We start from the raw sequence: 15486 nt of genomic DNA on the forward strand, positions 1-15486 counted from the left end.
CATCATCATGATGCCCGAGCGGGAGAGAGATTTGAGATTGATGTGATGAACAGAACAAGTGATAGAGAAGAGAGAGAGAGAGTTGATATTATACATTATGGACTCTTGACCATGTGTCCTGTCATGATGTGTTGAGTTTGACAATGAGTAGCTGAGTTATAGTTAGTGACATGATCTGATTTGAACAGTAGTAGTATGTTTATTGGAGGGTGCATAGATATTTTAAAGTATATCAGTATTTTTTGTATCAATATTCTTATGCCAAGAATCAGTATTTATTAAGAAAGATTTAGGTGCAGGGGATTGTGGGTCGGTGTGTCTGCTGATAGTATTCTGTGCTGTTATAAAGTAGTCATATGCTTCGATCTTAGGTGCATATTTAAATTGAGTCATAGCATTATCTTATGAACACATTTACATATGAAAGACACGCATGACAGCGGTGGGTTCTTGACTCCAGCTGGACATTAATGATGAGTTGTGGCCAAACTGCTGATTCATGTCAATTTTCAAAAGCATTTATCCTCTGATGATTTGAGCAACAGATGGAGACACGAATTCTAACGAATGACTGATGTAATAAATAGTCGTCAGTGTTCCCCCTAGGTTTACAGCTTGGGGGGGGGTTGGTTGGTTGGGTATGTATATACAGGGGTTAAATTCTGATTTGTGATGTGGGAGTCATGATAAACTCAATCAGTCTTCTCTGTCAGTAACATCCATGACTGTTGGTGTTTACGCAAAGAAAGAAAGTATACAGAGGAACGGTCTTTGAAAACACCGTCACCTTTTCAGTTATCGGAGAGAGAGGAGCGCGCTGCACTCAACACGAAAGAGAGCGTGCGCAGTAAATTAAGCCGACGAAAAGTAAAATATAAATGTGCGCACTCAATTGGATAATTGTAAACGCGCAAACACAGACAGAAAACACATGCCATCATGGAAATAAGATAAATAACATTACTTGAGGGCTGTTTAGTTTGTTTAATAAAATAATAAATTGTTCTCTTGGATAACCAAATCAAATTTACTTGACCTTCAAGGGGGCGGGTCGAGTCGTTAGGAGGGTGGGGCGCCCCCCTTATATAATGGTAGGGGACACTGGTTGTCCAAACATTATGCAGCAATGGATGTTGCAAGCAGTTGTGACACGGCCTCATAAATATATCGGTGCACTTTTTTCTTAATGTGATTTGGGACACACTAATCCTAATCTAGAGCGAACAAAAAAACATAATCTACATAACAGACTGCACAGTCAGCATATGAATATCTTTTTTATTTAGTTCGACATGTTTTTTGTGGAGAAAGAAACCCATATTATTTAACCTACTTGCTCCGGTGAAAGCATGTTCTTCTGACTTCAATAATGCTGGGGCTGCTCCCTGGTTATCTGGTAATAACAACAGATGGATCTAACAAGAATATCTGAATTTAACATTATTTGTTTTAACATGAGCTGACTTGATACCTTATTGCTGACTGTGCAAAGTTACGAGCTTAATTTAACAATACTTCACAAAAACTGCCATCTGCAGTTATCTGGTTCATTTTTACAGAGCACCGCATATAATAAATGTTATCCGTTTCGCTTCGTTCTTGAAACTCGAAATACTAATTAGTCAGTCCCTCCAGAAAAACGCGATTGTGCGATCGCGCGATATATTGCATAATCAGCCAAAGTCCGCATATTTATGCGGGGCTGCATTTTTTCCAAATACGACGCACTTTCGCCGCATTAATTACATATTTCCGCGCACAAAATATGCGGAGCTTGCATGATTTCATAATCTCCGCATTTTCGTAGCAAAAAGTCACATATATATTAGCAGAAAGTTGAAAAATGTTGCATTTACTTCCCAAAAGCGCAGCCTTGTCCTCTATTGCCATGGGAACGTTATGAAGTGACGTGATTATGTGACGTGAACATCATTGCAGCTTTTGCAAGTTTCCGCAGTTTTTGCAAGTTCCGCAATTTTCGCAAATTCCTGCAATTCCATCGCATAAATTGCATAAATATCCCGCATATTCCATCGCGTTCTTTAAGAAAACGTGCCGCAAAATCGAGGATTTTTGCCCGCAACAATCACAAAAAAACTCCGCGTTTTTCTGGAAGGACTGATTAGTGTGTGATCTGAATTGCCAAAACAACCCGAAAAACATACAGATTAATTTTCATGTATATTTTACATTAAAGTCTGTAAAAGACACTACAGATATCATATATTACATTGAAGGAAGCTGTTTGTGTGGTTTATCCTCAGTGATTTGGGGAGGAAGTTTTAAGTTCCTAAAGTTAAAGTAGGCCTACGTTTTCATTGAATATCAACGTGTGATGTCTCAGTCGAGCTTCCATATCTTCCAAGATATGTCCACTGGTCCTGGATCAGTAAAATACACGGTTTGTACTCCGTTCAGTTGCTTATTTACACATGATGACACAGTGATTTGTTTTACGTTGGTACACAGATCTTTGGACATTCGTCAGCTGTTTTTAGATCAGCTTTTTTTAAATGACCACATGGAAATATAACCAGTATATAGCCAGTTTAATTTTACATAGTGAACACTTACAAACAACTGTGACATTGTTGATATTCATGCTCTGGGTGTGTGTTTCATAAATCCTCCAGTGAGACTTAAACTCCATGTCTTTAATATCATTATATAGGAAGTACAGAAAATATTTTTTGTCTGGTCAAAAGTGAATGTTATCAGTTTCATCCTTGTTTTTGACATTATTTTACATTTTACATTCAGTGCCTGTGTTATGATTTTACTACAGTAAATGTTTTAGGGGCTTTACCACAGAAACACAAGATCTCTTACGGCTCATCTCTTTATATCCTCATTGCCGTGTGAAACAGGCGGAAAAACAATACGAATGTAAGATGAGGGGTTAAAGAGTCGATCATTGACTGATCATTAGATGACCCAGAGGGAGGTTAGGGTGTAAATAGTAAATTCGTTCTTTGTGCAGACTGTGATAAGACACAGAGGTGTTGTATGTTCAGTGTGTTTAACGTGTGTGTGTGTGTGTGTTTAGTGTTGGGTTAAGCTGTGATTATGAGTCACAGACGAGTTCTCCACCAAACTGGCAGTGGTGTCACATCAGGGAATTTCAAGCATTCCTGGAACGTTGGGAGGCTCTCATACACACACACCCTGAGGCCAGAAACATACTCTATGCAAATATGCAAACACAGTTGTGAATGGTTGGAAAGTGTGCTTTCCTGTTACATTCTTTAGTTTGTGTTATTGCTGTTTTGTGCTCATAACAGACCTCGTACTCAATGAGGCGATAACCGTTCCTTTAAATGTCTGTGCTGGATTTGTAGGGCTGCAACAACTTATAGATAAAAAAAGATAATGAAATTTGTTGTCAATGAAAAATCGAATTGAGTAACATTTATGTTTTTATCCGATTAGTCGATTAATCAGGAAAATAATCGCCTGATAAACCGATTATGAAAATAATTGTTAGTTGCAGCTCTGCTATGTATTTTCGGCATTGTTAAATATCAATAAAATGATTGAATAATTATGTAAGGATTAATTGACTATTGACTAAAATTAGTCAAATTCATTTTGATCTGAAGGCATATGGAAGCAAGATTGACCAAAGTTGGGCGAAATGTAAATTAATTGTGCCGTATGATCTTCAGGGGTTCATCATTGTCCAACAAAACACTAAATGATCATGGCACTCTCTTCCATTTTAAAAGCTTTTTACAAAAGGTTAAAATAACTCTCCTATGAGAGTAAAACATGAGCGTATTGTCAACAGTTGTTGTTTGATCCATCACGTTGTGTTACAGCATATGTGATTATTAGCAGAGAGAAAAACATAAGTTATATAAGGAACAGAGAAGCTGACTCAGTCGAATATAAAATACAGATATGCAACATTTTTAAGAGCCATGTATTATATTTTTGAAGATATTTTAGCCAAACAGGAACCTGTGAGCATTTGCATTTCATTATTTAAAATAAGAGGACAAATCAGACCTTCTGGGCGGCAGTGGCTCAGTGGTTCATGTAGATTGTCTACAAACCGGAAGGTTGGTGGTTCAATCCCCGGCTTCACCGGACCAAGTGTCGAGGTGTCCTTGAGCAAGACACCTAACCCCAGTTCCTCCCAACGAGCTGGCTGGCGCCTTGCATGGCTGACCCTGCCGTCGGTGTATGAATGTGGGAGTGAATGTGAGGCAAATTGTAAAGCGCTTTGGATGGCCATAGGTCTGTTAAAAGCGCTATATAAATGCAGTCCATTTAACATTTACTTCTGTAAAATCTTTATGAATGCTTTCAAGCACAGAAATTTGTTTTAAAACCTGCAGAGCTTCCAATCCAGACAGCATTGTTGTGTAGGAATGAGGTATGGTTAGATTACAAAAGTAATGACATCGCTGAAGACGTGTTGGTGAAGTTAACCAGTGTGACTTGGCTAAATTACAGACATTTTACCCTAAATTACATTAAGCCATCTGGAAGCAGTTATACCACCCGTGGTGGGCACATTTACTCTACAGTAAACAATAAAATCATTAGAGACAAGACTCAGATACTCAGAAAAGACATTGATGCCTGCATGTATTTGATGGTTATGTGTCTTTGAAAGGCCAAAACACAGTTGAGATGCATGTCTATGACACAGTGGCTACGTTATCACTGATCTCCTTGTCCGTTGCAGCTGGTTCACGTGTTCTGAATGAAAACGCGTTGTGGAAACGCGTTGGTAGGCTAGTGCTTTTTGTCCCTTTCTGCTATTATAGTTTATCAATACTGCAGAACGATATGGATGCCTCCTTGGACTTACCTGTTCAATGTAAGTAAAGAGAAGAAATTCTATTACTATTCGGACATACTATTAATTCGGACATACAAGTCACCTCGCCTACTAAATATAGATACAGCTAACTATCATGATAGTTCTTCCACAATAGTGTATCAATATATCAATCTCTACTATCGATATTATAAAACCCATAAAATCCCTCTATGTGCGTCAAACGACCTCCTCCGTCGCTGCTGTAGTTGTCGCTGCCCTGTTGTCTGTCATATACGGCCATTCGGACAATGTCTCAGAAGTTAGCGGGAGTGAGAAAATGGCAGAAAATTTAAAAACACATGCAGCTTTCAAAGCAAATTCAGCTCTATTTTTTACATTTTTGAAAAAAAAGTATTGCAATGTATCGCAACAGGCAACGTTTTGTATTGTATCGTGACGCATGTATTGTGATGCGTATCGTATGGTGAGGCCCTTGCCAATACCCATCCCTAGTGTGTATAGTGTGTTAATGTACTGTGTGTATTTGAGCTCTCCTGTGTGTCATGTAGATGATGTTATACTCAGATTCAGATGTAATAAACTCATCTCTTCTAAAAACATTTGTCTTTAATGCACTTTCAGAACAGGGAAAAGAAAATACATTTAATGTTCTTTTATTTGATCCGTGTTGTATGTTTGGATTGCTTTAGGCTGTTGCATGCTGGTTTTGAATTTGTGTTGCTTTTTAATGTGTTTTGTTTTCTTTGTTAATGGGTTATTTAATTATTCATTATAGAAGCTACAATTAGGGAAGTAACTGTACACAAAAATCATGGTTTTTAATCATGATTCAGTTTGATTTTGGTACACTTATTACTTATAGTTTAATATTGATGTTTGTAAACATCAACATTTGTAAACATAAACATTTACATTTTTAAAAACAATTATAAAGAGTGATCCACCGATATTTATCGGCCACCGATATTTATCGGCCGATTTTTGATGAATTTGAAACCATCGGCATATCGGCAATAGCACGAGAAAGGCCGATACCGATTGTTTATTAATTAACTGCATAAAGAAATCCATTATATGTCAAAAATGAGTTAATGTTGTTAATAAAATAAATGCTGAATAGCAAAAAACACCTTTGAAGGTTGTCATGCTGTCTTATTATATTTGTGCCTCTCTTATTATGTTGGTCAGTTGAATGTTAATTAGATCCAATCCATGTTCAGTAAAATTTATTTGATGCAGAAATAAACTAGCTATTAGACCAACTGTATAGTATTGTATACAAGTGTTCAATATCGGTATCGGCATCGGTATCAGCCCAAAAAAAATCCTGTCGGTGCATCCCTAACTATAAACAAACACCTGTTTGGTTTAAATAAATAAAAATAAAACATAATGAAAGAATAATGGAAATTGCCATGCAACTTTCTACTGTAAAAAACGCTTATCCCGCCTCTGTGGTTTCCTGATTGGTCCACTGTGATGAGCTGCGCTGTGAAAAATGTAATTTTTTTACTTGACACAATATCTTAAAAACGTTGTGCTCATGTACAAGATGTTGCAAAAGATGTGAGTCGTGCACGTAACGGTCAAACATGTCTGTCTAATGCGTGTTTATATAAAGAAACAATGGAAAAGTAGCGCAGCTATAAGGGAAACCCATTTGATAAACGTGCAACCTAACCGGAAGTCCTGTTCCGAAATGGTTCTGGATAAATAGGTGTACCATTTAGGGTTGTAATGGTATGAGATTTTCACGTGATAATGATAATCGTCTCAGAAAATAGCACGGTTTCACGGTAAATGCTTAAACAATCATTATTATTATTATAGAAACATCAGCTATAATGACCCTTAAATAAATTGGACATATGGTTTATTGTATCAAACTTAAAAAAAGAAATAAAAGTATGAGTCTACCATTTAAAAAAAATAAAGATAAAGTAAAGCTGCACATCTCAGATCTGTTTAAAATAAGGAATAGGTTATTTCTTTTTAGATTAAACAAAAATATACCAAACTGTACTTCCTCTTAGCATAAATGGAAAAGCAATAAGTGCAGGGCCATTTTCGGATACCCAAGGTATTCCCATACTGCAGATTTTAAAAAGGAATTTTAAAGTTAAAAAAGCGTTGCATATGTGCAGCAGCGCAGGTGAGATCTGCTTTAATTTTTGCCCAAAACCATGGATAAGCAAATGTTCAGTACAGTATTGTGTTGTATGTCAGTACATGAAGAATGAATGAAAGTGTCTGTGTGTGGTTCTAATGTCAGATAAAGAGTGTGTGTGTGTGTCACTTTAGATAGTATCTGTGTGTTTGGATTCCTGACACACCCGTGATTCAAACTCATGTGTGCAGAAAATTTTGGGGAAAGTGTGCCTGTCTATGTGCGTGCATTTGTTTGTGTGTGTGAGGACTCGGCATACGTGTGTGTTTGTGTATTTACTCTGTATAGCAGTACATTAAACACACTTATCTCTGCCGGTGACCTCACTCGGCCTCAGAGTTTTAGTCAGGTTTATTAAATGAAATCGCCTGTTGAAACCCACTCTTTACCCCAGTTTCCTTCCTTTGTTCAAACATAATGACTTCCGATGCGCTCCACCACATTTTATTAGGCTCACAGCCAGAATAACTCGTCCTGTTTGTAATGGCTTGAACCAGTGCTCCCAGTGCAATGTTGTGTAATCAGACAATGTTTTCCTACAGTCTGATCCACTTTGCCAGAATTCTCACCACTGGGACTTGCAGTAAATTTAGACATTGAAAGCATAAATATAGACACAGTTTAGGTGGGAAACATGATTCAACAGGTTTATAAAGAATAGTTGCTGTGGAAATGAGTCGTCACAGTGTTACAGAAAATGTTTGGTTAAATATTTTAGTCCCAGAATGTTATAAAAAATGTCAACTATTGTCTCGTATGTGTCTCCGAAGGTCACATGTGTGACCTCATGACTGTTGTCATTTAACACTGTGTACTGGTTTGTTTGTGTTGCCCGGATCCGATCCGGGCTTTCAGGGTGAACGGGAGACTCGATTGCTGTTTTTAGGCGTTAGTTTAACAGTCTGATGATTGCAGTCATCTCAGAGTAGTTTGATGATCTCATGAAGTTCTTGTATTGCATGCTACAAGTGCAATAGTGAAAGTTCAAAACACTACTCGAGTACACCCACTTCCTGTCTGAAAGACTTTTCTTCTTCTCCAGAAAGTTCTGTTCATCTCTCTGATACGTCACCACTAGAGGACATCATATAGACTGTGACTCAGGGCTGTGAATCATGAGATTTAATGCTTGCATTGTGTTTAATTCATAACTTTAATCACTACTCATAAAAACTTGATACGTGAAAAAATAATAAAACACAGAAAATGGGAGAATTATTAATATATAGTACAAAAAAAGAATGTATAATATCAGAATATATGGTGTTAATGTACTCTTACATACTTAATAGACCTATGAATTTGGGGTAATAATTGGACACAATACGATACGATATCGATTCTCTCAGCCAGCTATGCGGTTTCGATTCAGGAGCAAATACACCTTAGTCTGCCGCCGTGTTGGTTTCGGCCCAAGGCTTTGAGGGATGGACATGCAGAGGGTGCACTTTAAACCTATTGTTTTTATCAGGGTGCTGGTCATTCAGCCAATGCAACACATAAAATAATTTTCAAATTTGCACTGGACAAGAACCTCAGAAATGATGGATTGTTATAATGAGAAGGGACATATGACCTAATTTTGAGATAAAAGCAGTGCAATGTGTACATAAAATCTGTTTTGTTACTAGCATGTTGGCTAATCGCTAATTTCTAATGTTGTAAGCATGCCTATTTTTTTAAGCATGCTTAGTTAAAAAAAAAAAATTGATGGCTAAATGACCAGCATGCTGAAACAAAACAATAGGTTTAAATTGCACGCTCAGGCCTTCATCCCTCACAGCCTTGGTTTAGAATCAACATGGCGGGGGACTGAATAAGGTGTATTGATTGATTTATTGATATTTAGACAGAATCTGACAGCAGACACAAAGTTTTCTGTGTCTGTCATTTCGCTGCAACCACTGTTTTGTTTCGCAGTCTGACACGCAGACAATATTGACAGTAAATAAAAATGCACGTTTTGGCAGAAATTGCATAGATGGATGTTACGTAAACATGTGGGTGTCAAAATAATGGTACCTTGTATCAATATTTTGCATGTGGCATCGGTGCATCATTTCGTTAGACATTTCATTAATGCATCAATCTATATCAACGTGTTGTTACACCCCTGCTGTATGAAACATTTTGAACTATTTTATTAAGTATAATTTTAATAATAACTCTTCATGCAGTTAATTTTGCTAGTATACACACTTTTTATGTATTCAGTGCTTTATAATACGTCCATAATACACATCATAGCTGTATGAGTTGCTGATTCTTCAGGATGATTTAATCAGATGTCTGTGTTTGTGATGGACGTTCATCCTTTGGTGTCCCACAGTGATAATCCTGCTGTCAAACACTGGAGCCACATGTTTAATCTCTGTGGTTTAGGAAAGCACAAGCAAAATATCTTGAGATTATACGTCACAGCTAGGGTAATACACATTGAGTTTTGGGAATATATCTGTATTTATTCCCATCGGGATATGGTATGAGTTAGGGCTGTGCAAAAAAATCACCTGCGATTCTCATGCGTGTTTCATCAGTAAAGCCGGTTCCTTGATTAGTATTAAATCGCCAGTTGCTTTCAGATGGAGCGGCATTTACTACACAGATCCGTATTTCACAGAGAAGCAGGCGATTTTTTTTTTTCTGCACAGCCCTAGTATGAGTCAATAGCATCTATATCGGTATGGCCTGATATGACCCTCCTTTATTGAAACAGAAGCTCTGTTATGTCTGAGATCAGACATAAGCATGTTGTGCAGCTGTATATCAAACAGGAAGAGAAACTTGAGTTTTATTTTTATCATACACTGTTTTAACTCATTCCCTGCCAGCCTTTTTTTTTTAAAGTTGCACCCCAGCATTTTTCATGATTTTTACAAAGGTTTTACAAAATGCCTTTCGGGAAAATTTTTTTCTATAAATATATAAACATACAAATATATCAAATGAAAGAACAGATCCTCTGCTTTAAAACAAACAAAACAAAATAATTTATCATATTTTCATCTGTTCTCTTTTTATCATCTCTCAAATATGGGTAGATTTTTTCAAAAATACAACATTTTGAGCAAAAAAACTTAAATAATTGCATTTTTGTTAGAGATCAGATTCAGAGAGATGATCAAAACATACACAGAGTTTTTTATGTTGTTGAATTAGTTAATGCTTCAGTTTTTATAAGTTGGGTGAGAGCGCCACCTAGTGGATAATAGCAGAATTATAGATTACCGTAAAAAAACGTCAATGGAAGGGAAGTGTTTTTCATTATTGACGAGATAACTCATCATTGGTGGGGAAAGAGTTAATAAATGTGTGTATGACCAATCCCACATGAGGCTTTGACTTTGTTTACAGTCTGGGTTATTTTTGACCAATGTTGGGTAAATATTGGGCAGAACACACAGCTGTGTTAAAATTGAGCTAATGCTGGGGTAATTTTTTGTCCAATATTTACCCAACATGGTAAAAAAAACCGTAGGTTATTATTAGGTTTATAAGCCCTTAAACTGACAGACTTCACATCGCTATTGCAGAGCTGTCATTTTCTGCAATCAGTTTGGCTTCGCCCACAAAATACAGCATCACTGTTTACAAACAAGCAATAGGTCTATAAGATTGTGATTACAGATATGATGCACATGAATCCATTGCTTTAAGTACAAAAAGGAGTTAAATGACTAAGGTTGCCATGATGCATTAAAGACACAGACCTCTTGAGTTTTTTAAAGGAGTGAACTTCTGTTTTCTACTGCAGAAATGTGAAAATTGTTTTCTTTTTACTAAATGTGTTATGACTTTGTGTTACAGTAAGAATCATGGCAGATCTGAGTTTGACAGACGCTCTGAACGACAGCGTTCCTGATGTGGAGAACGTGGTGGAAAGAGATTTTGTGGCCACTCTGGAGGCGGAGAGTTTTGATGATCAGGTCGGTGAGATGGTGGGCAAGACGGATTACATCCCACTATTAGACAATGATGGGAAGGGTGAGTCTGAATTACTCAATGAATACATCAGACATGTAATGCAATACTATGTGAATCACTATAGAGGTTTTGTTGTGGAGTATGGAGGTGAGGGATGTTGTAGTATCAGTATGTTTTGTCTCAACAATAACATAATGCATCAGATTAGAGACATTCTGCTAAACAGTCTGGTTTTATTAAATCTGAGTTATTATTTGTCCCCTGTTCATCCCTTTGAAGAGTAAGACTTTTTGTGTCAAGATGAAAGATATTTGCAGACAGGTCTTCTGTTTAAAGAAGTGACAATGTTTATTGTATGCATTTCTGTGAAATAAGAGCAGGACCCTCTCAATGCATGTGTGCTCAACATCAACATTATTTATGGCGTAAATCTTTTGTTGACTGTGGTCCGGCTGTTTGCATTGAGTAAACGGTCTGCTTGACATCAATCTGGTATCTGGTTTTGAAGTTTTATTTGCTCGGGTGTCTTTGATTGTTAAGCTGTGTGTGTGTTTGTTTATACGATGAGCAGATCCCAGTACAGTAGCAGAGAACAGAGATCAGAAAGATCAAGGGGCTCAGAACCCTGGTAAGATACCTCAAAACTTATCATCGCCCTGATTCAGTTTTTGGGGGTCACTACATGTTTCCTCATCTTATGTTTTTTTTTTTCAGTTTTGCCATTATTAGTTTTGTGGTAGTTTATCATGATATGTTTTTATTTGTGCTTTGGTTTGGTAGAAAGCCACTTTCAGCGGGTGTATTTTAAACGCTGTTGTTTAATCTAAATGACTGTAATGTGCATTTAACACACACATTAGGTTTATCCTCTTGTTCATTATTTACTTTCTGCAAGATTTGACAGATATTGACATGAAACTGTATTGGCCAAATATTTAATGTTAACTAATCACAGTTCAGTATGCAAACATTAAGATAATGAACAATGATTACATTGGCAAACAGCATCAGTCTCATTAAAATCAATAAAGTATTAGACGTTATTGATTATAACAAAAGTAGTAACAAAAGACATTAGAGAGACAGTGTAGTGGAAGTTTTAGAACCTGAATGTTTAGAAATTCCAACATAAGACTGAAATTTATGTCGCTTTCCATTGCATAGTACCCCACGGTTTGGTTTGGTTTAGTTTGGGTCGGGTCAGCTTACTTTTGGGAGCTTTTCCATTGGGTGCAGTACGTAGTACCCAATACTTTTTTTAGTACCACCTCGGTTGGGGTTCCAAGCGACCCGAGCTGATACCAAACGTGATGCGTTAACACTGTAGATCACTGATTGGTCTGAGAAAAAAATCGGCACTACAGCGTCATCGCTATAATGTAGATTAGCTTTACCTGTGCTAGCTTGCGCTGTCTCGAGCAAACATGTTGTCATCTGTGCTATGCTATAAGTTCCCAAAAACTCCCTTTTAGCGATAAAAAACATCCACAGGTTGATAATCAGGAACACCATAACAGTTTTTTCCAAACTTGCAGTTTGTGGCGGAACATTCGCGATGAGCACGTCAGCATTATATGCTTAAATGCAACTTCAATGAGGCTTAGCGGTGTTTGAACAGAAACTGTCATGTGAGATAGAGGTAACGTTAGTGATAAACGCGATGTGCAAACTATGTGCAATCTATTTGTGGTGGCCAATTTTAGTTTTGTGGCGGACTGAGAAATAAATAAATGTATGGGGATGTACAACTACGCTCTCACTTGTATGATGTCACAGCTGTAGGCAGCGCAAATATAACGACATGCCTATAATCCCTCCCACTGCGATGGAAAAGCTAACCACGCCAAAGTGAGGTGAGCTGACCCGACCCAAACTAATCTAAACCGTGGGGTAATATGCAATGGAAAAGCGCCATTAGATGAGCTTTGTATGTTAAGGAGCTAAATTTAATGGGAGTGTAATGCTGTGTACACCAAACGTGAAGCATCACATTCCTCGTTCTAGATTACTCGTGGAATTTAACTTTGTGTCGTGCAAAGGTTTAGCTTGAGTTGAATATTTTTAACTCGCAAAGCCTTATTCGCAAAGCCTTATTCGCAAAGCCTTATTCGCAAAGAAAAACGATAGTGTGTGCGCAAATGCTGTCTATTTCCTTTGTATAATTGTTTATAGTGGAGTGTCCTGTCTAAATATTTTCACGCGCATGCGCTGTCGTACGCGGACTGTACGCGCACTGTCCGCGCGGTCTCAAATTTTGGGCTGCACGCGGACGGTCCGCGCGGCCGGCCGCGGACCCTCCTGATGACGAAAATGACGCCATGCGGACGGCGCGCATACGCGGACGTCCCTAGTATACTTTCAGCCTTATTCGCAAAGCCTTATTCGCAAAGCCTTATTCACAAAGCCTTATTCGCAAAGCCTTATTCGCAAAGCCTTATTCGCAAAGCCTTATTCGCAAAGCCTTATTCGCAAAGCCTTATTCGCAAAGCCTTATTCGCAAAGCCTTATTCGCAAAGCCTTATTCGCAAAGCCTTATTCGCAAAGCCTTATTCGCAAAGCCTTATTCGCAAAGCCTTATTCGCAAAGCCTTATTCGCAAAGCCTTATTCGCAAAGCCTTATTCGCAAAGCCTTATTCGCAAAGCCTTATTCGCAAAGCCTTATTCGCAAAGCCTTATTCGCAAAGCCTTATTCGCAAAGTCTTATTCGCAAAGTCTTATTCGCAAAGTCTTATTCGCAAAGTCTTATTCGCAAAGTCTTATTCGCAAAGTCTTATTCGCAAAGTCTTATTCGCAAAGTCTTATTCGCAAAGTCTTATTCGCAAAGTCTTATTCGCAAAGTCTTATTCGCAAAGTCTTATTCGCAAAGTCTTATTCGCAAAGTCTTATTCGCAAAGTCTTATTCGCAAAGTCTTATTCGCAAAGTCTTATTCGCAAAGTCTTATTCGCAAAGTCTTATTCGCAAAGTCTTATTCGCAAAGTCTTATTCGCAAAGTCTTATTCGCAAAGTCTTATTCGCAAAGTCTTATTCGCAAAGTCTTATTCGCAAAGTCTTATTCGCAAAGTCTTATTCGCAAAGTCTTATTCGCAAAGTCTTATTCGCAAAGTCTTATTCGCAAAGTCTTATTCGCAAAGTCTTATTCGCAAAGTCTTATTCGCAAAGTCTTATTCGCATCTTTGGATTGACTTTTATATGTAATCTACTCAACGCAAATGGTTGAATTCGCATTTGTTGTGTGCACCCTATAAGAGATTAACAGGCAGGTGATTGATACCTGATGATTGATGTAGATTGTAAGTCAATACAGTCAAACACTTAAGAGCTCTTTGTAGATCTATCAGTTGTGTTTGCTCAATAAGAGTTTTGATGATAGATCTTTACAACTTTATTTACACTGTCACGTAACTAAAGCAAACATACGAATTACTATTGATACTGACTCACCCATACTAACATGTTTACTCAGTTTGATCAGACAGTGATAAGAATAACTATGCATATGAATATAATACACAGTAGTCCATTATGTACTAAATGTATTTGTGTAAATATACAGTTTGGGATGAGTGGAAAGTTTCTGTGGTAATCCAGAGATCACTGAATTTTATTAGACCTGACTGATGGTTTATTATAAAATATCTCTCCTTTATTTGTGAATAATGTAATGTGCTTGTGAATCAGTTTTGTATATTTAATAAAGCAGAATAGATCAAAGCATTACCATGTAGAGAGTCAAGGAATCAAAGTATTTCCATTCAGAGTTTTTGTAAGATGTCACTGTTCGTAGCTTTATTAGTTTATTGACCTAAAACACAAGTAGGCACACATTTCAGTCGCATTGAATTCATTTGATTGTTGTTGTTGTTGTGAGGTGTAGAGTCTGTAAAGTGGCTTCAATTATTTTATTGTTTCAGTTCATCAATGTGTTTTCTGTTGGCTTATTTTCTTTGTCATACTTGAGTTTATATTTGTGATGTTACATGCCGAGGGCTATTAGACTTCACCTCAACTCTCAAAGCTTTTTGCTCTTCTTCTAAATTCATGGTTTGTGTCGTCTGACAGCATCGGTTCTCACCCGTTTCTGTCCACATATTAGTAAAATCTCTGCATAGAAGAGCATAAAGCTACAGATGGAGAGGAGTCAGACTGTCATTGCATGATGTAATCGTTCTGTCACAGACATTGTGATGATGTCATGAAGATAAAGAGTATGTACACTCTAAAAACGGTTGCGTTAAAAACAACACAATCTGTATTTTTTTAGGGAAAGACACTAAATGTGTTGTTCAAAACAGGATACATCTCTGTTGTTATCGGATCAACACACTTTTTTTAACACTTTTAACTTGTGTTGTGCCTTTTTATTTGTTTATGTGTAACAAATGGACACATAATGACACAATGTGTTGAAAAGCATAACACAAAAAATGTGTAAAAAATGAACATATCCGTTTTTAGAATGTATCTCTGGACACCTGAGGTCAGTGGAGCTCACAGACAGACGGACGGGTCAGACAAACGGATGGACAAACAGACAAATGGATGGTCAGTCAGACGGACCGACAGAAAGTCAGACAAGATGACACAGACAAACAAACAGACAGA

The 15486-nt window shown here is 37.4% G+C and overlaps 1 protein-coding gene across 8 annotated transcripts in view; it reads left to right on the plus strand.

The window, feature by feature from the left end:
* The window catches only part of LOC129426619 (uncharacterized), a 64090-nt gene that overhangs the window by 4862 nt on the left and 43742 nt on the right, over positions 1 to 15486 (plus strand). For 6 of the 8 annotated variants that reach the window (XM_073863788.1, XM_073863793.1, XM_073863791.1 and 3 more), the window contains exons 2-3: positions 10767 to 10943; positions 11455 to 11511. In XM_073863788.1, the coding sequence (XP_073719889.1) occupies positions 10775 to 10943; positions 11455 to 11511 (226 nt within the window). In that variant the 5' untranslated portion in view covers positions 10767 to 10774. The remainder of the gene's footprint in view (positions 1 to 10766; positions 10944 to 11454; positions 11512 to 15486) is intronic. The other 2 variants (XM_073863789.1, XM_073863792.1) reach the window with 2 other exon arrangements.

The sequence above is a fragment of the Misgurnus anguillicaudatus genome, chromosome 25 (genome assembly GCF_027580225.2).
Source record: "Misgurnus anguillicaudatus chromosome 25, ASM2758022v2, whole genome shotgun sequence".
Taxonomy (NCBI): domain Eukaryota; kingdom Metazoa; phylum Chordata; class Actinopteri; order Cypriniformes; family Cobitidae; genus Misgurnus; species Misgurnus anguillicaudatus.